This window comes from Etheostoma spectabile, chromosome 14, assembly GCF_008692095.1.
Source record: "Etheostoma spectabile isolate EspeVRDwgs_2016 chromosome 14, UIUC_Espe_1.0, whole genome shotgun sequence".
In the NCBI taxonomy this organism is placed as follows: Eukaryota; Metazoa; Chordata; class Actinopteri; order Perciformes; family Percidae; genus Etheostoma; species Etheostoma spectabile.
Genome location: NC_045746.1, coordinates 5,169,563 through 5,195,313, shown reverse-complemented (window position 1 = coordinate 5,195,313; position 25,751 = coordinate 5,169,563). Strand labels below are relative to the sequence as shown.

The window sequence follows — 25,751 nt, the reverse complement described above, 5'->3', positions numbered from 1 at the left end:
GCTCTATTAATTTTTTAATTTCATTAGACCATCCGATAGAAATCTAGTATCAGATTCACTGTGTGGACCAAGTGTCCTGCATCTCTTGTGATGCATGAAGCTAAATAATTTACAACACTTTTTGTCCATCTACAGATTAGCAGCATTGTGGGCTTTGCTGTCAAACCGGATGTGAGCAGCTCACTGCTGAACATGTTGGAACTGGGGCTTTCCAAGTTCTCTAAAAAGTAAGACATTTCACTGGCATGTTGGAAAACATGGAAAGAACAGAATAAATGCACTGTACTGTGTGTTTAGAGGTAAATAATGGCTTGTAAGAAAAAGTAACCCAGAGTAATGGAAGTATTTACAATGATCAGGAGGTGATGGATCATTTATTTATTTATTTTACCTCTGTGCTAGGTTGGAAGAGATTGGCGCATTGGCTAGTAAGGAGTACTCTCTGGAAAAATCCATGGATAAGATGAGAAATGAATGGGTCGAGCTCCGGTTCACTTTCACTCCATACAGAGATACAGTAAGACAAACACATAATACTCACATACTTGTTACAACAGACACACCACAATTGGATTGTCATTGTAATTTCTTCCAAATAATTCCATATTGAATGTTGTTTTATTACAACAAATTGGTTGGTTATGTTGTCTATAACTCTTTAACTGCTAATTAATTTCCATGCAGAAAACTGCCATGAACTTGTATTAAATACATTTAATATTTTATCACAGGGCACCAGTATTATTTCAGCAGTGGATGAAATCCAAATGCTTCTTGATGACCACATTATTAAGACGCAGACCATACGAGGTTCACCTTTCATTAAGCCGATAGAGGCTGCATGTAAGGTAAGACATGGCTCCACAAGTCACTCTTGGTTCCCTTTAGACTTTGAAAATGTATATAAGCCAAAGAGCCGACATACATAAAATAAGTTTGTGTGGTTTTGGAAGTCTGTGTGTGCCCCTCTGCCAACTAGAGCCACAGAAGTAACTGTTGTGTGTGCGATAGGAGGAGGTGTGAGCAGATGGAAATGCAAGCACACTTTCATGCCAGAACAAGTAACAAAATTGCCTGTTTTGCATAAAACAACCTCAACTGTCCCACTTTCTACACCAGTTGAAATGGCTTTGCCATAAAATTACCATAAAAGGCTTGTTACAACCTGTTCCACACAGCAATATATTTTTATATTACTGTATATTGTTTTTTCACACTACCATTTTTGAGTATGATTTCTGCCTCTCATCTTATTTTGTCTTTTTTGGGGTTTTTAATCATTAATTTCTGAACGTGATGTTGGCTGTTGGATTGTTAAAGCATTTTGTTAACAATACTTTAGAAATTCTACAACAGTGGGACAGAAACGTAGCTTGTTGTTGCTATAATTGTGTAATTCTCACCATAACTTTCCTACCTAGCAATGGGAGGACAAGCTGCTGAGTATGCAGGACATCCTCGACTCCATGTTGAAGTGTCAAGCTACTTGGCTCTACCTCGAACCCATCTTCAGCTCTGAGGACATCATTGCCCAGATGCCTGAGGAGGGACGCAAGTTTGCCATTGTGGATAGCTACTGGAAGAACATCATTGCTGAGTCGGTAAGACACTCCTAAAACATTTCTATACTTCCTGTTTTAGTATGCAAAACTTTCCATGTCTCATGCGCTTTGCTTTGCTTTGGCCTCTGTGTGATTTCACTGGTCCAGGTTAAGGATACGCGTGTGCTGGTGGCTACAGGTCAGCCCAACATGCTGGAACGGCTACAGGAGTCCAATGTGTTTCTAGAGGACATCCAAAAAGGCCTTAATACCTACCTGGAACAGAAGAGGCTCTATTTCCCAAGGTTTTGACCACTAGTACTAGCCCTAATAGTACATTATAATAGCTTTTGACTATTTTGACTCATGTCTGTAAACCAAATTACTCGTCAGGGACATTAAAAACACTTTAATTTTGCCTACATTTCAGAACATACACACTCTTTTTAAGGGTCTTGTCAAGTGATTGTTTTTGTTTAGTCTCTCCTCTTCACCCTCATCTTATTCCCAGATTCTTCTTCCTTTCCAACGATGAGCTGCTGGAGATCCTGTCACAGACTAAAGACCCACTGTGTGTACAGCCTCACCTGAAGAAGTGCTTTGAAGGCATTGCCAAACTGGAGTTCACTGAGGACCTGGAGATCGTTGGCATGATCAGCTCTGAGAAGGAGACTGTGGCCTTCACAGAAAAGATTTATCCAGCACAAGCCAAGGTATAGAACATACAGGGCTTCTATACAATGTGCCAGTAGTTGAATCATATATTCTTTTTACATTAAATGGATATCTTTTATGTTCTTATATTTCTCAACAAAGTTTACTTTGTTGGAAAGTGAATGTATGTGTGTGTTGTTTTAGGGTATGGTAGAGAAGTGGCTGCTCCAGGTGGAGAAGCTAATGCTGAGGAGTGTTCGACATGTTATCCATCAAGGAGTAATGCAGTATACAGAGGTAAAACTTTGTTTTTGAATCTGTGATGAACTTGACTGACAGTAGATGTGGGCAAGTCTTGGCTACCGATATACTGGAGACTGGGTTTCATTTTATAAAACCATCCATCAGCGTTGTACAGTTTTTATCTCTACTGTGTAATGTAATGTGTATTTATTTTGCCCTAGTTGCCCAGGAAGAAGTGGGTGTTGCAGTGGCCTGGCCAAGTTGTCATTTGTGCCTCTTCTATCTTTTGGACTACTGAAGTATCTGAAGCCATCCAGACCAACACACTGCCAGTCAGTAAATCCTCTGCTAACTTCCACATAGAAAGACAACTTCTTTAAGTTTAAAACTTACATAATTAGTACAACTAGCCTAACCATTGGACTGATTTTCTATTCCATCTAAAGGCATATGTGGAGAAATGCAACGCTCAAATTGCTGACATTGTTGAACTGGTGCGTGGGAAGCTCCCAGGAGGGGCAAGAATGACCCTTGGTGCTCTTACTGTTATAGATGTTCATGGTAATACAACTGTTCTTTTAAAGGAATAAAAAATATGCTCTCTTGATTAAAGTTAGCTTGCAGTCAAGATCATGCTTTCTTCCTCATCTAGCTCGAGATGTTGTGGCAAAACTGGCAAAGGACGGCATCTCCTCACTGAATGACTTTGCGTGGATTTCTCAGCTGCGTTACTTCTGGGAGGACGGAGAAGTGATGCTGCGCATGATCACCACCTGCTTGAAATATGGATATGAATATCTGGGCAATTCCCCCCGTCTTGTCATTACACCGCTTACTGACCGCTGCTACAGGTAAGTTACAGTTTATTTGATCCCTTATCCTTGGCTATGGAGGAGAGTTGCAAAAACCATCATGGTAAAAAAAATGTATTCTATCATAAAGTCACTTCTAAAGTTCATTCAACTGTTGAAAGATGGTGAAGTTCTTTCATTGTATAATTTGGTCAAATTTGTGCTGTATCAGAACCCTAATGGGAGCTTTGAAGTTGAACTTGGGGGGAGCTCCCGAGGGTCCTGCTGGAACTGGCAAGACTGAGACCACAAAAGATCTGGCAAAAGCTTTGGCTAAACAGGTACAGTGAAACACTGATCTGCATTTAATTTGTGTTTGGTTTTCTTTAAACTCACACATGAGAAGTTATTTGTTGTATATCTCTTGGGATAAATACATTTTTATCTTATCTTAACTTAGTGTGTGGTGTTCAACTGCTCCGATGGTCTGGACTACAAAGCCATGAGTAAGTTCTTTAAAGGACTGGCTCAGTCTGGAGCTTGGGCCTGCTTTGATGAGTTCAATCGTATTGAGGTGAGTACAGCTATTTCTAAAGTGGTCAAATCTGTGTAAATCTGTTATTAAACGACCCAAATACCCTATCTGCTTTAACTGAATAGTAGTTTAGGACAAGGAAAACAGATATTCTATTACTATCAGGTTTGATTTTTTTATTTTTTCATTGTTAACATGTTAATGATGAAGCTTAAATGGTCAGTTTGGCATCTCGGCTGAAGAATTACTTTCAGAATTTTTATAGATTTGGAACAACAGAGAAACCTGCAACTCAGCAGGATGTAAATACACTGCTTTTGCTTTTAAGGCCAAGTTGATTGGATTATTTTAATACGGAACTGTCTTGAGAAAGAGAGAAATTGACAGATTGCAACACATACAAATATTACTGCTAGAGTTTTCTTAAAAAGAAATTTAAAAAGAGAGAGTAACAGCCAAATGTAATCTCCAGTCTTGTCTGTATTGCACTGGTTTAATTTTATTATAGAGTCAGGTACAATCACCTTTTTATATAGCAGAATATCCATCATTCCATATTGTGTCTATTTCTCTCATCTTCTTCTGCACAAATGTACCATGTATGAAGTATGCACCTAAATCGGCACTAATGTACCTGTACACAAACTTTTCTTTTAACAATGGCAGAAGAACATGGAATTAGCTGTTTTGTATTCAAACAATTAGATGACAAACATCTACACTTAAATTGTAATGCAAATGATGTTATTTCTCTGTCTCACTGTATATGCATTTTCTTTCTTTTTTTTTAACAAATTTGTTCACATAGTTACTCTCTATGTGTTTTTTTGTGTGTGTCATAGGTGGAGGTGCTCTCTGTGGTGGCTCAGCAGATCCTCTGCATACAACAGGCCATTGCCAAGGATCTGAAGACCTTCATGTTTGAGGGGACAGAGCTGTCACTCAACCCAACCTGCTCTGTGTTCATCACCATGAACCCTGGTTACGCTGGCAGGGCTGAACTCCCTGACAACCTAAAGGTACATCACTGTAGCACTGTAGCATAGTCTTAAACATTACTAAACAGAGCAAAATATGATAATGAAGAAGAGCTTTGAAAAGTATAATGTAGTAAAATTTACTTGAGAGAAAAACATATTGTCACTGGATGTATACCTGTCAATCTTGTCTTGTAGGCTCTGTTTCGTACAGTTGCTATGATGGTGCCAGACTATGGTCTCATTGGAGAAATCTCATTATACTCCATGGGCTTCATTGAGTCTCGCAGGTATGTGTGAATGATGTCTTGGACAACATATTTTTATTAAGAATACTTTTTCTCTGGGCTGCTCTTAGCTCTCAGTCGGTTGATTCGTCAAGCCTCTTACATCTCACATTCCAGTCTGGCCGGGAAGATCGTAGCCACCTACCGCTTGTGCTCAGAGCAGCTGTCTTCCCAACACCACTATGACTATGGTATGCGAGCTGTAAAGTCTGTGCTGACTGCAGCAGGGAACCTAAAGCTGAAGTACCCCGAGGAGAACGAGAGTGTGCTGTTGCTTAGGGCACTGATGGATGTCAACATGGCCAAATTTCTAGCACAGGATGTGCCACTTTTTCAGGTGACAGACTTTGTACCAAATCCAATTGTGATCGCTGTTATATTTTTCAATGTAAAGTATACATCAATTGGTTCACTAATAGTTAATTAAGTTCTCCCTCTGCTGCCCACAGGGTATCATCTCAGATCTATTCCCTGGTGTGGTCCTTCCAAAACCAGACTACGATCTCCTCCTCAAAGCTCTTAATGACAACATAGCTAAGCTCAACCTCCAGCCTGTCCCATGGTTTATTGGCAAAATTATCCAGGTACCAAGCAGTAGCATAATAGTGTAATACTTTACACTCATGAAAAGTTGTTTTGTTAGTTGTTATGCATCAACACATAAATGTGCTCAGAATTTGATTTGTGATTGTGTTGTAGGTATATGAGATGATGTTGGTACGCCATGGATTCATGATAGTAGGAGACCCTCTTGGAGGAAAGACTTCTGCATATAAAGTTCTTTCTGCTGCCCTTGGGGACCTTTATAAGGGTAGGTATTGCAATTAAAATTTATCCTCTAGTTGCCACCATGTTTTGTTAACCATACGTTAGTTTCTTGCAAGCCATTACCAAAAAAGATATAATTTTTTTTTCAGTTTTGAATTATTTGCAATTGCATATTCATTTATTTTCTCTCATTCCACTTTTCAGATAAATTGGTGGAAGAGTTTGCAGTGGATTACTGCATCATCAACCCCAAGGCCATCACCATGGGCCAGCTGTACGGCTGCTTTGATCCAGTCAGCCATGAGTGGTCTGATGGTGTGCTGGCCACCTCCTACAGGGATCAGGCCATCAACACTTCAGAAAATCGACAGTGGATCATCTTTGATGGGCCCATTGATGCTGTTTGGATCGAGAATATGAATACTGTGCTGGATGACAACAAGAAGGTATTGGCCACTTTGATGCTTTCCTCTCTGTGTTTGTTTTTTTAAGGACTTGCTTAAATCCTTGGTTTTCAGTGCTAGTTAGTTAATCAACTGGTAGGTCAGACTTTGCCTCTGTCTCGTTCACTTTGTTCTCTGATAGCTTTGTCTGATGAGTGGCGAGATCATCCAGATGAGTAGCAAGATGAGTCTCATCTTTGAACCTGCTGACCTGGAGCAGGCCTCGCCGGCTACCGTCAGTAGGTAAGCTACACAGACAGAGACAACGCTAGCAACTGTACTATATATACATAGAAAACACACGTTTAAAAAGTTACTGTATTGTGGTTTTTAATGTAACCATTTGCTTGAAGGTGTGGTATGATCTACATGGAACCTCAGCAGCTTGGCTGGTCCCCTCTCAGAGATTCCTACATGAACACATTGCCTGAAAGCCTGAGCGCTGAACATAGAGAACTGGTGACTATACAAACACGCTTGTCCTAACTGGCTCATTGATGCTCAGTTTTTGTTATTTTTATGTTCTTAAAGGTGTCATATGATGTGTCTTATACCTGCTTCTTTGATCTTTTCTTTTGCAGATAGTGGACCTGTTTGATTGGCTAGTTCAGCCATGTCTGGACTTTATAGACAGAGAGTGTCGCTTTGTGGTTCAAACATCTCCCATTCACTTGGCCTCCAGTCTAATGAAGTTGTACACCTGCCTTATGGGTTAGTAAGAATGACATTCAATTAATAATTTATACACATTTCTTTTTAGCACTGTGTGTGTCTGTGGGTCTGTGTGTGTTAATTGGCTTGTCTATACCCAGATGAAATTTCTGCCTGCGGAGCTGATGCTGATGGTACTCAGATGTCTGGCCAGCAGATAACCATATGGCTGCAGGCTTTGTTTATATTTGCTGTTGTATGGACTGTGGGTGGGACCATCGCTGGGAACAGTCGTAAGAAGTTTGATGTCTTCTACCGAAATCTGATCATGGGCATGGACAATGAGCACCCTCGGCCTAAGAGTATCAAACTCAAAAAGAACAACATCTTCCCTGAGAGAGGTTACAAAATGTATTTTCATATGCAGTTACTATAGTAATTAAAAACCTCCTGTTTAACATTAAAAATTCCTCATGTTTACTTATTTTGCAGGCTCAGTCTACGACTACTACTTTCATAAGGATGGACAAGGACAATGGAATATATGGACTGATTCCATTACAAATGAAGAAAACGTCATTCCAGTTGGAGCTAATGTGCGTGTGTTAATGCGACAGAGGTTACTACTGCTGCTAAAGATGTCACTGTAAATGTCCATGTTTGCTGAAACTATGCTTTTCCTTGCCAGGTGTCAGACCTCATTATCCCAACCATGGAGACAGCACGTCAGCTTTTTTTCCTGCGTACCTACCTGGCACATGAGATAGCTATGTTGTTTGTTGGGCCCACTGGCACTGGCAAATCTGTCATCAACAAAAGCTTCTTGATAAAGCTGCCTAAAGAGCGGTACACACCAAACTGTATCAACTTCTCAGCTCGAACCTCAGCAAATCAGACCCAAGACATCATCATGGCCAAGCTGGACCGAAGAAGGAAGGGCGTATTTGGACCTCCTGTAGGAAAGAAGTGTATCATCTATGTTGGTAAAAATAGACACAAATACAACATAAATCCATACTGTTGGACTAAAATTGGATCAATGAGTGTTCGATAGTCATTCACTTTTCACATAAAAATTGATTGTTATCTCTTCTACATAGATGATCTGAACATGCCAGCTAAAGAAATCTACGGTGCCCAACCCCCAATCGAGTTGTTAAGGCAGTGGATTGACCATCGTCACTGGTATGACAAGGCCGACACCTCCAGAATAAACATAGAGGACGTGCTGTTTATGTCTGCAATGGGTCCTCCTGGTGGTGGGAAAAATGACATTACAGGTATTTTTGGAAAAATTATTTATTTAATGATAGTAATTTCATCAAAAGAAAACCCCAGATGAAACTGACACGTTTTTTGAAATGCTAGGCCGCTTTACCCGTCACTTGAATGTCATCTCAATTGATTCCTTTGATGTTGAAACCATGACCAAGATATTCAGCTCCATCACTGACTGGCACTTCAACAAGGGCTTTGATGCCTCTTTCTACAGGTAACTTGTCAAATATGTATTAGAATGTCACACAGTGGTATAATTATATAAATTATCTTTGTCAGAAAGACATACTGTTTTTTGTCTTATGCCCAAGGCTAGGCAAGATCATGGTCCAGGCCACCATGGCAGTCTATAAGGATACCATGGACAGCTTCCTCCCCACGCCGTCTAAGTCCCACTACATTTTCAACCTGCGGGACTTTGCTCGAGTAATACGGGGTGTGCTCCTGGCTCCACATACACACATGCAGGTAAGAGTGAAGACGATAGTGAAATGTTTGGTTAATTGGTTAATTGTTCTGAAGTGATGTATTTCCATGAATGTTGGCTGTTTATGTCAGGATGAAAAAAAACTGATTCGCTTGTGGATCCATGAGATCTACCGGGTTTTCTATGACCGACTCATTGACAACGAAGACAGGGAGACATTCTTTGGCATCGTCAAAGAGAGAACCTCAAACTTCTTTAAGCTGAATGTGGAAAAGGTATGTTTGATTAGTGTCCACACACAGACTCAACAATTATTATTATAGTAAAGTCAAAACAATAGTTTATTAGTCCTGTCTTTAAAAACAAAAAAACATTTATTTATTTTATGTGGATAAAAAGCTATTTGCAAAAAGATCACTTCAGTAGATTTAGGTCAAAATCAATTTAAAGGGTTTCTGATGTTAGATCGTTTTGTCATTCAATATCTGCTTCTGCATCCAAGTGCTAGCGGGAAAGTACAAATCTAAAAATGTCCAAGTCACTCATACAATAAACAAACAAACAGTGAAAGAAGCTGCTGCTTTGTATAGTGTGTTAAGATCTAGATTCAAAACTGTACACTGTGGTAATCCTAAATCTCTACTTTTGTTGTCTAGCTCCTGAGCCATCTAAGCCCAGATGGCAATGTAGTGGACGAGAGCATCCGCAGCTTGTTGTTCGGAGACTATGGCAAGCCTGATTCGGATGTTAAGGCCTACGATGAAATTACAGACTTGTGTGCCTTACAAGAAGTGATGGAGTTCTACCTGAACGAATACAACAACTGCAGCAAGGCACCAATGTCCCTTGTAATGTTCAAATTTGCCATTGAGCACGTTTCCCGCATCTGCCGTGTGCTAAAACAAGACAATGGTCACCTTCTGCTTGTCGGCATTGGCGGTTCAGGGCGTCAGAGCACCACTAAGCTGGGCACCTATATCAACGATTATGTCCTGTTCCAGATTGAGTTGACCAAGAACTACAGCATGTCAGACTGGCGTGATGACCTGAAGCGGATTATGCTTAAAGCAGGCATCGAGGGAAAGAACCTGGTTTTCCTGTTTAATGACAGCCAAATTAAGGATGAGGCTATGTTAGAAGACATCAACATGCTGCTTAACACTGGTGACGTGCCAAACATTTTTGCTGCCGACGAACGTGCTGACATCATAGAGAAAGGGCAGGGAATAGCCCGGCTTGAGGGCAAAAAGATTGATGCCACTCCGCTCTCAATGTACAACTTCTTCATTGACCGTGTGAAGGCTAACCTTCACATTGTGCTAGGTAGGCACTTACCTGTCCTTTTTTGTTTTTTGAATGAAGTTTTAGTAAGTAACTGGAATTTGTTGCATTCAACAGCCATGAGTCCTATCGGTGATGCATTTAGGAACCGTCTTAGGATGTTTCCCTCCCTTATCAACTGCTGCACCATTGACTGGTTCCATGCTTGGCCAAATGATGCTCTGGAGATGGTGGCCCACAAATTCCTAGAGGATGTGGAAATGGAAAGTAACATCAGACTGGAGTAAGGACATAAGAAGGGTGTACTAATTCTAGCTGCTTTACTGTGTATATACTTAATTTGCATCGATCACAGTGTAGTATGCCACATTTAGGTTGTTTTTCTGTGATCTCAGGGTGGTGGAGATGTTCAAGACCTTTCAGACAAGTGTCAAAAATATGTCTGAAAGGTATTTCTCCAGACTGAGGAGACACAACTATGTCACGCCCACCTCCTACCTTGAACTCATCCTCACCTTCAAGGCTCTGCTCAATGCCAAGAGGAATGAAGTGGATACTGCGAGGAACCGCTATATCATTGGTCTCCAGAAACTGGAGTTTGCTGCATCTCAGGTTTTGCACCCTGGCAAACAATATTACTTTGAATTTCACTTGTTTTCTGACCAAATGAAGGATATTGACACCTCATACTATGTCCACAGGTGTCTGTGATGCAGGAGGAGCTGACTGCCTTGCAGCCAGAGCTCATCCAGACCTCAGCTGAAACAGATAAGATGATGGTTAAGATAGAGGCGGAAACAGTGGAGGTGGATGCTAAGAAGGAACTTGTGTCTGCTGATGAGAAAGTGGCAAATGACGCAGCAGCTGCAGCCCAGGCCATTAAGGTATACAGATATATTAACAGTAGTGATTAATTTTGTCAGTGCAAAAATGTCCATAGTTTATTTAGTTTTCAAATATTTTTAATTGTTTTCAAGAAGTGCAGTTTTTTGGTTTGCATCCATTTACGTATTTAGACAAGAATTGTTTGTCTTTCAGGAAGAGTGTGAGGGAGACTTGGCAGAAGCAATGCCTGCATTGGAGGCTGCTCTGTCAGCCTTGGACACCTTAAAACCTGCAGACATTACGGTAGTTAAGTCTATGCAGAACCCACCAGGTCTGGTCAAGCTAGTCATGGAGTCCATCTGTATCATGAAGGGCATCAAACCTGAGAGGAAGCCTGATCCGGGTGGCTCAGGTAAGATCACAGCTTTAAAAGAATTATTTTCATATGGCATCATTCATTCTTAATGACAAAAGTTTATATTGCATATATATATACATATTTAGCTCATTGTAAAATATGATAACAGCATTGCTGTTTCCGATAAATATGTTGCAGGTAAGATGATTGAGGACTACTGGGGCCCCTCAAAGAAACTTCTTGGAGACTTGAAGTTTTTGGAAAGCCTCAAAGCCTACGACAGAGACAACATTCCTGCTCCGTACATCAAGAAAATCCGAGACAAGTTTATCGACAACCCCGAGTTCCAGCCCTCCATCATCAAAAATGTCTCCTCGGCTTGTGAGGGTCTCTGTAAATGGGTACGAGCAATGGAAGTGTATGAGCGTGTAGCCAAAGTGGTAGCCCCCAAGAAGGAGAGACTGAAGCTGGCTGAGGATGAGCTGGCTGTACAGATGGAAATGCTGACTGTAAAAAGAGCTGAGCTAAAAAAAGTTGTAGACAGATTGCAGAGCCTAAATGATGACTTGGCGGCCATGATTGCCAAGAAGAAAGACCTGGAGGACAACATTGAATTGTGTTCTCAGAAGCTGATCCGGGCAGAGAAGCTGATTGGAGGACTGGGTGGGGAGAAGGACAGGTGGACCGAGGCCGCAAGGCTTCTCAGGGTTAGGTATCAAAACAAACCTAAAACCTATTATAATGTATTAACTGTTAATCATGATGTGTGGTCTTCCTGGACTTTGATATTAATCAGATTGGTACTATATCTCCCTTCTGCAGATACACCAACCTGACAGGTGACATACTCCTCTCTTCGGGAACTGTATCTTACCTTGGTGCATTCACAGTAGACTACCGAATGGAGTGCCAGGAGCTGTGGCACATCCTGTGCCAGAAGAGGAATATCCCCTCCTCTGAGGTCTTAACCCTCAGTAACACTCTAGGTAACCAGGTGTCCATCAGGGCATGGCAGATTGCTGGACTGCCAGTGGACTCCTTCTCCACAGACAATGGTATCATTGTGTTTAACTCCCGTCGATGGCCGCTAATGATTGACCCTCAAGGCCAAGCCAATAAGTGGGTGAAGAACATGGAGAAGGGCAATAAACTTGCTGTTATCAAACTATCTGATGGAAACTATGTGAGAATTTTGGAAAACTGCATCCAGTTCGGAACCCCAGTTCTTTTGGAGAACATTGGAGAGGAGCTTGATCCGGTACTTGAACCTGTGTTGCTGAAGCAGACCTTTAAACAGCAGGGTGTTGAGTACATGAAAATAGGGGATAATATTGTGGAATATTCTAAAGACTTCTTGTTCTACATGACCACTGGGCTGAGGAACCCCCACTACCTCCCAGAGGTGGCTGTCAAAGTCTGTCTGCTGAACTTCATGATCACACCACAAGGCCTACAGGACCAGCTTTTAGGGATTGTAGCAGCCAAAGAAAAACCTGAGCTGGAAGAGAAGAAGAACCAGCTAATTCTAGAGAGTGCTGCCAACAACAAGCAGCTGAAGGAAATCGAGGATAAGATCTTAAAAGTGCTCTCCTCCTCAGAGGGGAACATCCTAGAAGATGAGACCGCCATTAAGATCTTGTCATCCTCCAAAATCCTCTCTGAGGAGATCTCAGAAAAGCAAAAAGTTGCCAGTGTCACAGAGAAAGAAATTGATGACACTCGCATGGGTTACCGTCCTGTGGCTGAGCACTCCTCCATTTTATTTTTCTGTATCTCAGAATTAGCAAACATTGAGCCTATGTACCAGTACTCCCTGACCTGGTTCATCAACCTCTACCTGTATTCCATTGCCCAGAGCTTAAAGAGCGACGATGTAACTGAAAGGATCAACAACATTGTTGAGCACTTTACCCTCAGCATCTACAATAATGTGTGCCGCTCCCTTTTTGAGAAGGATAAGTTGCTTTTCTCCCTGCTGCTCACTGTAGGAATCATGCAGGGTAAGGGCCACGTTGACGACCAAGTCTGGCGCTTCCTTTTAACAGGTGGCATTGCTTTAGATAACCCTTACCCAAACCCTGCTCCAGATTGGCTGTCTGAAAAATCTTGGTCTGAAGTTGTCAGGGCGTCCAAACTTCCAAACCTGGATGGTTTTTTTGAACATGTCAGAGACAACGTCTCAAAATGGAAGAAGCTCTATGATTCAGGAAAGCCACATGAGGACCAGTTACCTGACCAGTGGATTACCTTGGAAGGGATGGACAGAATGGTAGTAATTAGGTGCTTCAGGCCAGATAAATTGGTTCCAGCAGTGCAGGATTTCATCGTGAATAACATGGGACAGGCTTACGTTGAACCACCCACCTTTGACCTGGCAGGGAGTTACAAAGACTCCAACTGCTGTTCTCCTCTCATTTTTGTGCTGTCACCAGGGTCTGATCCAACGGCAGGTGATTAATCAAAGACTTGTGACCTTTTCTACACTTTTACACACAATCAAACCATTATTCACACTGTTATATATAATTAAATACAGAAGGAAACTTGGTTCAAAAGTGGCTCTTGATTTTATGTCTGGGTGCCAAAAGTCCTTAATAGAGTATTGCATTGTTTCTTCAGGTCTGCTGAAGTTTGCTGATGACCTCGACATGGGGGGCAGTAAGACCCAAACCATTTCTCTTGGACAGGGACAAGGACCCATTGCAGCACATATGATTAACAAAGCCATCAAAGATGGCACCTGGGTGGTCCTGCAGAACTGCCACCTGGCCACCAGCTGGATGCCTGCTCTGGACAGGATCTGTGAGGAAACCATCACCCCAGAGAACACGCATCCTAGCTTTAGGTAACAGACTACACAGTGAGTTTAACTGAAACGTGTTCTTGTCTGAAGAAACCAATAAAGGCAAGAATCTTTTCTTCTCCCGTAGATTGTGGTTAACAAGTTATCCATCTGACAAGTTCCCAGTCAGTATCCTGCAGAATGGGCTGAAGATGACCAATGAGCCTCCTAAAGGAATAAGAGCCAACCTGTTGCGCTCTTACCTGAGTCACCCCATCTCTGACCCTGACTTCTTTGACAGCTCCAAGAAACAGGTCACTTGGCAGAAGTTCCTATTTGGCCTCTCCTTCTTCCACGCCCTAGTACAGGAAAGGAGGAACTTTGGACCTCTGGGTGAGGAATATTAGCTGTAGTTTACAGTTTGACCCGTGTGATGATTTTTTTATTTTAATTTTTTTACCCTGGATCGTTGTAAAGTAAGATTTCCATTTTGATTTATTTTCCTGGTTATTTAATATTTTTATTGTAACAGTATTCTGATTGTAAAAAAATCTTGTTGCTGTCCCATTTTCACTAAGGTTGGAATATTCCTTATGAATTCAATGAGTCTGACCTCAGGATCAGTATGAGACAGATCCAGATGTTCCTTGATGAGTATGATGAGGTTCCACTGGAGGCACTCACATACCTTACAGGTGAAAATGCAACAGTTGTTAACACAGTAGGGCATTACTTAACTCTGAGGTGATATTTTTGAGAAAGTAGGTCAACCTTAAATCACAGGCTGAGATAACCTGGTAGATAACCTTAACCCCTGAGCAGGTCTTTTTTTTTTTTTATGAATAGCCTTTATCACAAATCTCTCCCCCTCTCTCTTTGCACATATAAAATGTGTCTATAGTAACACGTCATTAATATAATAACTAAACAAACTTGACAAAACCTCTCAATTAACATCAAATCATTGTGCTTGCACTTCCAACTTTTGCTTTTGTTTTAATAATAAACTTTCTCAGGTGAGTGCAACTATGGTGGCAGGGTGACAGACGACAAAGACAGGCGTCTGCTGTTGTCACTTCTGTCCATCTTCTACAGTTGGGACCTGATAGAGCAGGAGGGCTACCACCTGTGTGAGGGAGATCTGTATTATGTCCCAGCTCATGGCCCCTATCAGGTACTGTCAGAACAAAGGTCAATTCCTAATTAGTGCTACAGCACAAGACTGACATATCCATTATTATCACTCATGAATCATGTGACATAAATTGAATCATCCTATCTGATAAATTATTTTCTTTATTCCAGACGTATGTTAACTACATTCGCAGTCTTCCAATTTGTGCCGATCCTTGTGTGTTTGGACTTCATAGCAACGCTGACATCACAAAGGATAATCAAGAGACCAATCAGCTCTTGGATGGAGTTCTGCTGACTCTGCCCAGGCAGACAGGCGGCGGGGCCAAGTCTCCTCAGGTTTGCACTGCCTATTGTCTGAATCCTTTTAATTTCACCCTCTCGGTTTACACTTATTTCCCTGAGGAAACATTACATGCAAACTTGTTGTCTTATATTCAAGCTACTGTGTTGTCACCTGTTTTGCAGGAGGTAGTAGATGAGCTTGCAGAAGACATCTTGTCTAAGCTTCCAGCAGACTTCAACATACAAATGGTGATAGATAAATACCCGGTCATGTATGAGGAGTCCATGAATACGGTTTTGAGGCAGGAAATCATCCGTTTTAACAGGTATTAACAACTTGGGCTGCTAGGCAATTAATTTTCATATTAGAAAAGACAAACCTTATTTACCAATAACTCATGATCATTGATCAGTGTGTGTAGGGCACACTGATGGCATCCCTTACAACTAATGCTTGACAACATTATTTTCCCCTCTCGACAGACTCACTCATGTGGTGCGCGTCAGCTTGGTTAACCTCCGCAAAGCTTTGAAGGGCCAGATAGTTATGTCTGCTGAACTTGAGAATGTTTTCAACAGTATGCTGGTGGGCAAACTGCCCGCTATGTGGGCAGCCAAGTCATACCCCTCTCTCAAGCCAATGGGTAGCTACGTGACTGATCTCTTGGCCAGGCTGAAGTTCCTACAAGTAAGAATTATAATTGTTATAGGTTGTACAGTCCTTGAGCGGAGGTAACATTGTAATATGACTGTCAAGATAAATGAAGCACATAGTAGTTCAAGTCCAAATGCATTTGTACAGTCAGGGAAATTGTTTGACTATGCAAAGTGAATATCATTTTAAAAACTGATCTATAACATTTGGATTGTAGTAAAGCAACATTGGTTGTATAGAGAATAGATTACATAGCATTTAAAAAAAGATATATATACTAATGCATATGCTTGGATATTTGTTTAACAGGATTGGATAGGTACCGGCCCACCTACAGTCTTCTGGGTCTCTGGCTTCTACTTCACCCAGTCATTTCTCACTGGAGTGGCTCAGAATTTTGCCAGGAAGTACACCATCCCCATAGACTTCATTGGCTTTGAATTTGAGGCATGTAATTATTTTGCCAACTTTTCTCAGTGTTTCAGTTCATATTCAATCATATGAGTTTCATATTAACAGGGATGTATTTAGGGTGGATATTCATGCTCTGAGTTGTGTTTCAGGTCACCAAAAATGAGACCCATATTGATGAGAAACCAGAGGACGGGGCCTATGTTAAGGGTCTTTACATGGAGGGGGCGCGCTGGGACAGAGAGAACATGGTCATTGGAGAGTCCCTCCCCAAGATCCTCTTTGATTCTTTGCCCATCATCAAGCTGAAACCAGGGGAAATGGCTATGTTTAAACATGAAAACATCTACATTTGTCCTGTTTACAAAACCAGCGCCCGCAGAGGCACCTTGTCCACCACTGGCCACTCCACCAACTACGTCCTGTCCATCGAGCTGCCCTCTGACAAGCCACAGAAACACTGGATTAACCGTGGGGTGGCGTGCCTCTGCCAGCTGGATGACTAAAAACTAGCATCAATATTTTAAACTAAATATGTACTGTATATGCCAAAGGAAATGTCTGTGTTTGTATGCCAAAGTAACACAGGTGTAAACTGAAACCTGTAAAGGTTTTAAAGCTTGGCCACAATCAAATCTCTCTCTTTTTTTGACAATGAAATCTTATGGTAATATTTTAGTATATCTAGCATGATTTTTTTGTTTTCTCTGATGATTTGGGAAATTGGCTGCTAAAGTTTGAAACTAAAACCCCAAGTTATTAACATACACTAGCTGTGAGCTACACAGTAAACAGAAGATACATTGTATGGATGTGAAGAATGTATGTGTTTCATACTTATACTAGTCAAGGGGTGTAAGCTCATAATGAAAATAACTAGTTCTCATATGTATTTGCACTATGATGCACTTTACATTTCTATATTATGATTCTTTTGTTTCAGAGTGGGTGGTGGGTTATTGCTAAGATGTATTACTTGATAATAAGGTCGGCATAACGTCAAAACAACTGGATGTCAATATAGTGCTCTCTCAACTCAGCAGTGTGTTCTGATAGCAAACACTAGATGGCAGCAAAGGCAAACCACTTTCCCACAGCTCTCTGGACTGGTACCTTCAATGACAATGTCTGCTCACTACATCTACACTAAGATACAGTCTTGTGTCATTAATAAATGTTATCATGTATTAGGGGTGCATGATTCAGAGAATTCGATTTGATAATGATTGTTAGGCTCAAGATTTGATTCAAAATCGCTTTTCGATTCAAAAACGATTCTCAATTTAAAAGATGATTCACATTATGTAAATGTAGTTGCCTTTCCCATGTGATCATTGCAAAACAAAAAGAAATTCTTGATTACTCAAATTGATTTTTAATCTGGATGAATGGGAATCGATTCTTTTGCACACCCCTATCATGTATATTCATGCAGCAAAACAGTGTGCCATCAAGTGCAAGAATGGTTTATGGGAAGTGTGGTCTTAGGTCTGAGAAACAGTACCACTAAAATATTGTTGGGACATAGGGGTTGCAAAAATATCTTCATTGTAGTGCTTTGGTAATGCAACAGTGATGTTAAAACATGGCTCATCTTTTAAACTAAAGAGGGTTTTATCCAGATTAAGGGCTGAGAAAAAATGGTTGATACGTGTGCCTCACCATCACTGATTGAGGTCTAACTGGGAGTGTGGCAACAATTTTCTGCACTGACAAGCAGATTAATTTCTTAATTATAAAACCCTGTACAGGATTAATTTGGTTCTCTGCATACAGGATGTACATTATACCACAGGATGCCAGAAATCCCCAACTGAGCCTTTTCATGATGTTCAACTTTCCAAACTTTTGTGTAAGGAATGTTTTTGCATTAAAACCCCAGTGGGACACTTTCCCATACTCAGCCCTATAACTTTAGATCAGATAGCTTGTGAGTGGTGCTGTGCGGCTGATGGTGTATTAAAGTCAGCGTTGCTTGATGCATTCTGTAGTCAGCACTCCTGGGTTCTAACATAATTCATCTGACTTCTGAATTCAGCTGCCGCATCACTACCCATGTGAGATTATAGGACCTAAAATACTGCAACATTAAATCCATGTATTATTAACCCTTGTGTGGTGTTCATATTTCAGTTACACAGCCAGTGTTCCCGGGTCTGGTGGACCCACCACATTATTAGGCTTTTAAATCAATACAGCCATAACAATTTATGGAAAAATACTTTTAAAAAAAAGATGAATTACTTATGATATATTCATCATTTATGGTTCATATTTGCCATTTACCCTTGTGAGATCAATGATCAGATAATCATTTTTGTTTTTTGTGAGAAAATAAGGAAATGTAATCATAAAAAAGTTTTAAACAAATAGAAACAAGATTTTTGATGATTATTGGTGCTTATTTTGTAGAACTTAATCAGAAAAGGTGAAAGTGCTTGAAATGTAAAAATATTAATAATAATAATACCATGTGCAGTCCATGAAAAGAAGTTCTTTTTTATGTTCTTTACTGAAAATGAGCTAAGGCCAATGAGTTTGAGTTAGAAGAAATAATAAATAGCATAATTGTTCTTTTAGCAAACGGGTCCCACAGACCCAAACACCACACAAGGCTTAAATGCAGCTGACTGAGACCTCAGTGACAGATAGTACTAACTTCAGTGGTACTCTGGCATCCGTCCTGTAACTTCTGGAACCTCTGACCTCAGCGCCAATTTAGTCCTGCTCTAAAAACAGTGTGTCATCCTCTATCTAGTCCCTTCAGCTCCTCCTTAAGCTAATGTGTAAATGTCCTTCAGAAAGAGCCCCCTAGAAAGCTAAAAGGACCATTTCCCTTTAATGAAAATGAGACAACTGAACGGCCAAGAAGAGCAAAACGCGGACATGTCCTCCAACACTTTATGAGAGTGTGAGACCTCTGTTTAATTAGTGTTACATTACAACAATGCTACTTCTGTTTTTGAGCAAGGACACCGTGGTGCACAGCTTTTATTGGAGTCACCGTATGTTAATGTTGAGCTGATAATAGAAGAACCTCCTGTCTTTTCAGATAAGGCTCCCCTTAAAACTCTATAGACTGTTTTGTTGTGGGGGAATTAGATTGAAAATGGAGGGAACCTTCATTACACAAATCACACAACACATTGGTTTCGCATCAGTGAACGTTGCACTGACCTTGATTTGTGTAATTATTGGTATAACTGGTGTCAACAAGCAAAATCATTGCAGCTATTTGGAGTCACAGAACCACTGCAGTCCAGAAAATTTAAAAACCAGTCTACCCATAGGACCTGGATGCACTGCTCTCTATACTTTCTTACTGAGGATTTATTAAGTTCTAGTAATTGCGTTTAGGGCCAAAAAAAAAAGTAAACTAATTTGTTTTGTTAGGCATTTACCCTTGGGGAATGCATCTTGGCATTTATCCCTGAGCAATGCATCACACAAATGTCCCCCTGAATTCTAGAGAAAAATCCCTGACCTTGATTTCAATTGAAATTTAGAGAGGCAGTTAATGGTGCATTCTACTGTGTTTAGGTATGCATGGACCATCTCAAAAGTGCACACCAGAAAAGAATAATAATTTGAGTGCAAAGTCTAAACTGCAAATATACCCAGACAATAGCTTACTTTTTAAAAGCATAGACGGATAATCAAGCTGTCAACTAATGCCAAGTAAATAACAAAGGGTTTGGTTACCTAGTCTAGTCATTAATAGAGGGTTTTAATCACCATGTATGCAGTTATAGATGTTAATAAGTCATCAATAAAGGGTTTAATGATTTCATTGTCAAGTTTGCAGCTGCGAACGTTAATAATAGGGGGTTTTAAATACCAAATTGGTAGTTGTAAATGTTTAAGTTGTTAGTGAATAGATTCTGGTCAAGCTATTCTGCAGCCCTTTTCTAGAAATAAACTATCAAACCAATTAATGAGATATTGCGCTACTTGTCACCCAGAATTGGCGGAGAGAATCTATAAAGCAATAATAGGCAAACATGATTTATCAACCACTAAGTAGCGCGAATAAAACACACATTTCCTTGCTGGAGACCCAGAAAAGAACACACACACACCACACACACATCTGACAGATCGGTGACAGATGTTGCGCCGCTGCACTCATAACCCCAGGGGCTGCTGATGAAGACTGGAGCGAGACAGCGAGAGAGGGGGACAGTAGGAACTGATGTTATGCAGACATCATCATGGTGTAGGCTACGTTGTTCTTCAGCACAGTGGGGAAGAGGATGTTTTAAGGCGACGGTGGCGGAGGAGGAGCAGACAGCCATATGTGCATTTCCTGAACGCAAGCGCACATCCAGCTGAAGCGGCCGGAGATGTGTTGAGTGTTTGCGGCGGGGGTCTAGTAGGTGTCGGTCACTGCTCACTCGAGAGAGAGAGAGAGAGAGAGAGAGAGAGAGAGAGAGAGAGAGAGAGAGAGAGAGAGAGAGAGAGAGAGAGAGAGATAAGTTTCCTCTGCTCTTGGCGCACGGTTGCCTATCGCTCACTTCAAATAATGGCACCCCTGCGTCCGCGTGCAGCGCTGTTGCGTTCGGAGTCACGGCGCTTTCAAGAGATCTGAGAAACCCCAAAAGTGTCACCATGGCTGAATTTGGAGAGAACAAAAGAGCCGTCGGTGTGCAGGTCGCTGGCTGGAAAGCTGCGTCAGGAGGAGCCGGGATGAGCCTGGAGACGCACCGAGGAGAGCCGGTGTCAAACGGAAACTGCAGCGTGTCAGACACCGTGAGGAGGGTCCAAAACGACTCCAGCTGCGAGTCCCCAACGGGGGAGAGCGCGGGATCAGTTTCAGCCTCCAAACCAATTCCTCGACGCAGCAGTCTGATCAAGGTAGGCCATCGTTTCCGTCAGGAGAAAACAGCTCGTCTTGCTTTTAAACAGAACAGGAAACATTATAAACGAATAAGACGTGCATGCAAACTGTTGCAGGTCTACCTTAAACAATAAGTAATGATTCCATAAAATATATGACAAAGCAGGAAATGGCTAGCCTGCTTGATTGCTACAATCACTTACAATTACTACAAGCCCATGCATGAATGTAATGCTGGTGCCATGGGATGTAAAAAAAAAAAAAACATACAAAAAATACAATAATGCCACTATAAAATGACTGCTGAGTTGTGCATGTCGATGTGGGGACTTAACACACAGAGCTCTCCCTCAAAACTGCCGACGTAATCTACCTGCAACATGAAAATAAACGGTTAATACACTGTGTCTCTGCTTCCTGTCAACTTCCTCTCCATCTGTCTCGAACAACACATGGATCCGTCTCCTCGTTTCACACATGTCTCAATGAATGCTCAAGTATTAAATGCTTAAACATGTGCATCATGTCACATCTAGGATGTTGAAAGGCTGCCTGTCATACATTTAGACCCCAAGCCTTGACTACTGACCTCACAGGACTCCAGAATAAACCTTCAATTTCAGAGCTCAATCATATGTTGCTTTTCAATCCTATGTGCCATAGGGTTGATGCGTACAGGCAAGGCTTTGTTCCAGCCACAGACAACAGCAGGCAATGTCACTTATTAGTACTTAATCAGCCAGAGTGGGGAGGAGGAGTGGTAGGAGGAGGAGGAGGAGGAACTAATAAGTGAAAGCACCTGCTGCAGTCTTTTATTAGAATGACAAATTGCATTCACTTTGCCCTCTGCGTACCCCTATCCAATTAACCCCACACTGATCTGAGCTCAGATTGAAGCTAAAGTTAAGTTTATTGCTATAAAGCCCTGGAAATAGATATCACAACAGTTTATGCTTATTTTACTCATAATGCATTTAAAGTATTGTCAATAGCAACAACATCTTATCAATAACTCGTCCAATGACTTTGACCTTTTATGGTTTCAGTCATATTAGCGTGGAGGTCTTGTATTGATCTCTAGTTGCTGCTGGTCTCCATAGCTACTGCCTGTAAAGACATGATTATTCAAACATGGCTTCATCCGTGTCTGATTGGCACCCACTCTGCAAGACAGGAAGCCGGCCAGTTGGCCAATTTCCTTCCAAGGTTCATGTTGCAATATTGCTATTAAGTCATGAGCAGTTGGTGATGATGCATAACATTTTTTTAAATGTCTCTCACCAACCCACAGGTCTGATCTTGCCTGTCTTCTTTTTTGTTACGACATTGGAGCCAGCCTGACACACAGGGTTTAAAAACACTCTGTTTGCTCAAGGGAAGTTCTTTGATCTCTATATGCTGGGTCAGAAATGGCGATAAATAAGTCCAAAGAGTTGTAATGCATAACAGTGTATGGGAAAGAAACGCTGTACAATGCACGTGCATCTCATGTATTGAAGCAAGAATTTGTGGTTTGAGGATGTATGTGACTTGTTCAGGTTTAGTGGGCACATTTAATGCTGAGAACATTCAGCAATCAACCAACCGTCTCTCGCACAAGAGTGCATGTATATGTTTGTGCTTTCACCATAAACATGCTCAGGTTTGAATCCTTAAAATCTGAGGCTTAGAATAGATCGAGCCGTGTTGTGCTGTTTCATAAACTACCCCTATGGATAAACTCAGGATTCCACACAACAGGAGTATGTGGTGGTATGTAGGCAGATAAACAGGAAACATGACATTCCAGACCGCTTTTCAAAGGAGTCATGGGATAATGTCTAGTGTGTGTGTGTGTGTGTGTGTGTGTGTGTGTGTGTGTGCATCCATTCGCTTCGGCTGAAGTAATGAGAGTACCCTTAATTGTATTTTATCAGTACTTCATGCTGTCTGCTGTCCTCTCATTTATTCCTTCCGTGAAGGAGATGCAGATCAGGTGCCCACTCAGTTTATGCTTCCAGTTCATCTTGATGTAGATAACCATCAGGCACTCTCTTTGTCTTTCTTATAGTTAAAATACACACACAAGCACACACTCGTGCACAGACCTGCCTTCTAGTAAAACACTGCTAGGCAAAACAAATATCAGCTTTCCAGCTCTCTCGTTACTCATGCCAGCATGAGACTCCGAAATACGTGGTTGGCATGTTAATGTGCTCCTCTGTATGTGTGAGTGAAATAGTATATATATGGGCACTCTCAGCTTTTTAATTAAAATAGAAAAACAATGCACTTTAATATAATAATCTAATGGGGTTTTAAAGGGATATAAGCCAATAATTGCCTCACCTGTTTAAGTGTGTAAGGAAAAAATTAAAGGAATATTAATACATTTTGTGTTATATAAATTTGCTTTCTTGCTGAGAGCTGGAAAAGAAGATTGTAACCATTCATTTTTGCCCGTTCAGTATAAACCTTAGCTTAGCATAGCATAGCTCAGCATAAAGACTGAAAGCAAGGGGACACAGCTAGCCTGGCTCCGTCCAAAGATAACAAATCTGCTCATCAGCACCTAAAGCTCACCAATTAAGTTGTTATATGTTGTTTGTTAAATTTGCACAAAAGCACAAGTGTAGAACCATGCTAGCTGTTACCTCCTGTTTTCAGTCTTTATGCTAAGCTATGCTGACCTCCTGACTCCAGTGTAATTTCTAACCAAATGATCCAAGATCTTTTTGAGATATGTTTTTACTGGACAGCATTTTTTAGAGTGTGCTCACACAAGTGTGCAGACATGGTAGGTTGCTGTCTAATGGGTCTGTGTGTGTATGTATGTGTGTGTGTGTGTGTGTGTGTGTGTGTGTGTGTGTGTGTTTGCATTTTGGTATGAGAAGCCTCCTAGGCCAAAATTTAATACTTCACTTGCACATAGATATACTGGTACTCAACACTTACTCATACAAATATAATTCACTTGCACATACATACTGGTACTAACCACTTTTGCATTCATGCATACTTCACTTGCGCACACATGCATACCTCACTTGCACATACATGCATACTTCACATGCACCTACATGCATACTTCTCTTGCACATACATGCATAATATGTGTGAGTATGTATGTTTGTTAGCATAAGTATGGCCTGTATGGTTAAGTGTGTAAACACAGGACTTTCTTTCAGGAAGTTCGGGTTCAAGTCCAGTTTAAAGCCACCTAGTGACTTATTTCTTGATTACATAACAAACATTGTTTTTTTTAACCCAAACCATGATCTTTTCCTAAAACTAACCAATTATTGTTGCTTGGATTCACAACGTAACCACATGTGGTGTTGAAATTGGTACAAACAGGTGGCACACCAACCGTCAACAACATAAATGAAGAGGTTAAGACAGGTGCAGGCAAAATGTATTGTGGCAATCAATAATTCAGCTCAGGTAAAGCTGTCTCTTAGCTCGCTAATAACTCCCTTTGTGATCAATCCATTGCAACAGCTGTGGAAAACAATAGTAGTCAACTTCAAGTATTAAAATTGCCAGATGTAAAGTGCTGGAATGAAGTTGGGAAGTTGGGATGAATCCTAACGTCCAGCTTACCCCATGGGCCCACCAATCTGGTAGATCATTATGGTGGATGATTGAGGCAAACACAAGATTTTTACTTGCATCCCATGAAAAACCCATTTTTACATTAAGCTGACTTGTTATTTTGAGAGTTACACGACTGCTCACATGTTATTGGCGGTTGGTGTGTCACCTTGTTGAAGTTATTGTCACACGTGGTTAACATTGTGAATCCAACCCAGCATACTTGGTTAGTTTTAGGAAATGGTTTTGGTTAAAAGAAATATGTAGGTATGCGCAAGTGAAGTATGCATGGGTGTGTGTGCAAGTGAAGTATTTAATTTTGGCCTAGGTGGCTGATGTCTGTTTTGTGTGTGTGTTTTTCAGACTGAGGGAGCAGCGTTAGCACTGCCAAGGAAAGGCAGTAGTTTGAGTCAGAGCAGCCCTGAGCCCCTCCTGCAGTTCAAATCAGCGTCTTTAGCCTGCATTAAAACACTTTAGCCTGTAAATGAATGATGCCTGCACAGCTCAGGGAGAGGATAAACCATAGAAATAGACTGGATGGTCAGAGACATTTGTCTGTACTAGCGTAGTGCCTGTTGAAAATGTGCCTGTTTGGAACGGGCGATTGCTTGGCCTGTGGTACTGCTGCTTGTAGAATTCTTTAAAACCAAATTTTACAAAAAGACCCCAAACCACTTAAACTCCACTGTATAGCCTACTACTGACTTACAGTGTAGGCTACATCAGAGGAAGACATTGTACTACTGTATTTGTGTTGTATGATTGTTAACAAATTTCACACTTCAGAAGAGGTGGTCATTTCTATACATGTTGAGTGGCTTGACGGTTAACGCTGAAGTAGGGATTTAATTTGGCTATTTTGGCGACGGTAATGTTATTAGTGTTGTAAGTTAGCAGTAGATTAAAGTTAATTAGCCAGACCCAGGGTGAGTCTGCCCAGTTCCCCTCTGAGATGTTCTCGCACTGCACAGTGCTAAAATCCGAGATTACGCTATGTTCTGCCAGCTCACAGCAA

General features: G+C 41.1%; 2 protein-coding genes and 1 long non-coding RNA gene across 7 annotated transcripts in view; 2 read left to right on the top strand and 1 right to left on the bottom strand.

Moving 5' to 3' along the window:
* Window positions 1-22,948, top strand: part of dnah3 (dynein axonemal heavy chain 3) — a 30,617-nt gene extending 7,669 nt beyond the window's left edge. For 2 of the 4 annotated variants that reach the window (XM_032536019.1, XM_032536018.1), the window contains exons 20-63: window positions 136-227; window positions 403-517; window positions 732-848; window positions 1,422-1,601; window positions 1,710-1,846; window positions 2,053-2,254; window positions 2,400-2,492; window positions 2,660-2,770; window positions 2,885-2,999; window positions 3,091-3,289; window positions 3,462-3,570; window positions 3,690-3,803; window positions 4,607-4,783; window positions 4,940-5,031; window positions 5,146-5,365; window positions 5,478-5,612; window positions 5,728-5,839; window positions 6,001-6,242; window positions 6,382-6,482; window positions 6,593-6,698; window positions 6,821-6,950; window positions 7,052-7,291; window positions 7,383-7,486; window positions 7,579-7,873; window positions 7,991-8,170; window positions 8,259-8,382; window positions 8,480-8,636; window positions 8,727-8,870; window positions 9,252-9,918; window positions 9,994-10,159; window positions 10,272-10,488; window positions 10,578-10,760; window positions 10,915-11,113; window positions 11,258-11,771; window positions 11,882-13,509; window positions 13,679-13,904; window positions 13,990-14,234; window positions 14,420-14,536; window positions 14,858-15,015; window positions 15,147-15,314; window positions 15,444-15,586; window positions 15,744-15,948; window positions 16,225-16,362; window positions 16,479-16,832. In XM_032536019.1, coding sequence (XP_032391910.1) covers window positions 136-227; window positions 403-517; window positions 732-848; window positions 1,422-1,601; window positions 1,710-1,846; window positions 2,053-2,254; window positions 2,400-2,492; window positions 2,660-2,770; window positions 2,885-2,999; window positions 3,091-3,289; window positions 3,462-3,570; window positions 3,690-3,803; window positions 4,607-4,783; window positions 4,940-5,031; window positions 5,146-5,365; window positions 5,478-5,612; window positions 5,728-5,839; window positions 6,001-6,242; window positions 6,382-6,482; window positions 6,593-6,698; window positions 6,821-6,950; window positions 7,052-7,291; window positions 7,383-7,486; window positions 7,579-7,873; window positions 7,991-8,170; window positions 8,259-8,382; window positions 8,480-8,636; window positions 8,727-8,870; window positions 9,252-9,918; window positions 9,994-10,159; window positions 10,272-10,488; window positions 10,578-10,760; window positions 10,915-11,113; window positions 11,258-11,771; window positions 11,882-13,509; window positions 13,679-13,904; window positions 13,990-14,234; window positions 14,420-14,536; window positions 14,858-15,015; window positions 15,147-15,314; window positions 15,444-15,586; window positions 15,744-15,948; window positions 16,225-16,362; window positions 16,479-16,832 — 9,471 coding nt within the window. Of the gene's footprint in view, window positions 1-135; window positions 228-402; window positions 518-731; window positions 849-1,421; window positions 1,602-1,709; window positions 1,847-2,052; window positions 2,255-2,399; window positions 2,493-2,659; window positions 2,771-2,884; window positions 3,000-3,090; window positions 3,290-3,461; window positions 3,571-3,689; window positions 3,804-4,606; window positions 4,784-4,939; window positions 5,032-5,145; window positions 5,366-5,477; window positions 5,613-5,727; window positions 5,840-6,000; window positions 6,243-6,381; window positions 6,483-6,592; window positions 6,699-6,820; window positions 6,951-7,051; window positions 7,292-7,382; window positions 7,487-7,578; window positions 7,874-7,990; window positions 8,171-8,258; window positions 8,383-8,479; window positions 8,637-8,726; window positions 8,871-9,251; window positions 9,919-9,993; window positions 10,160-10,271; window positions 10,489-10,577; window positions 10,761-10,914; window positions 11,114-11,257; window positions 11,772-11,881; window positions 13,510-13,678; window positions 13,905-13,989; window positions 14,235-14,419; window positions 14,537-14,857; window positions 15,016-15,146; window positions 15,315-15,443; window positions 15,587-15,743; window positions 15,949-16,224; window positions 16,363-16,478; window positions 18,300-22,935 lie in introns of those variants that run through there. The other 2 variants (XR_004335039.1, XM_032536017.1) reach the window with 2 other exon arrangements.
* Window positions 19,300-22,067, bottom strand: LOC116701968 (uncharacterized). Its single transcript, XR_004335041.1, has 2 exons — window positions 21,753-22,067; window positions 19,300-21,220 (listed from the first exon to the last, which is right to left on the bottom strand). It is a non-coding gene; the product is annotated as an uncharacterized LOC116701968 (long non-coding RNA).
* The window catches only part of LOC116701961 (inactive phospholipase C-like protein 2), a 30,752-nt gene continuing 25,473 nt past the window's right edge, over window positions 20,473-25,751 (top strand). The window contains exon 1 of one of the 2 annotated variants that reach the window (XM_032536020.1): window positions 20,473-21,180. In XM_032536020.1, the coding sequence (XP_032391911.1) occupies window positions 20,935-21,180 (246 nt within the window). In that variant the 5' untranslated portion in view covers window positions 20,473-20,934. The remainder of the gene's footprint in view (window positions 21,181-25,751) is intronic. The other variant, XM_032536021.1, reaches the window with a different exon arrangement.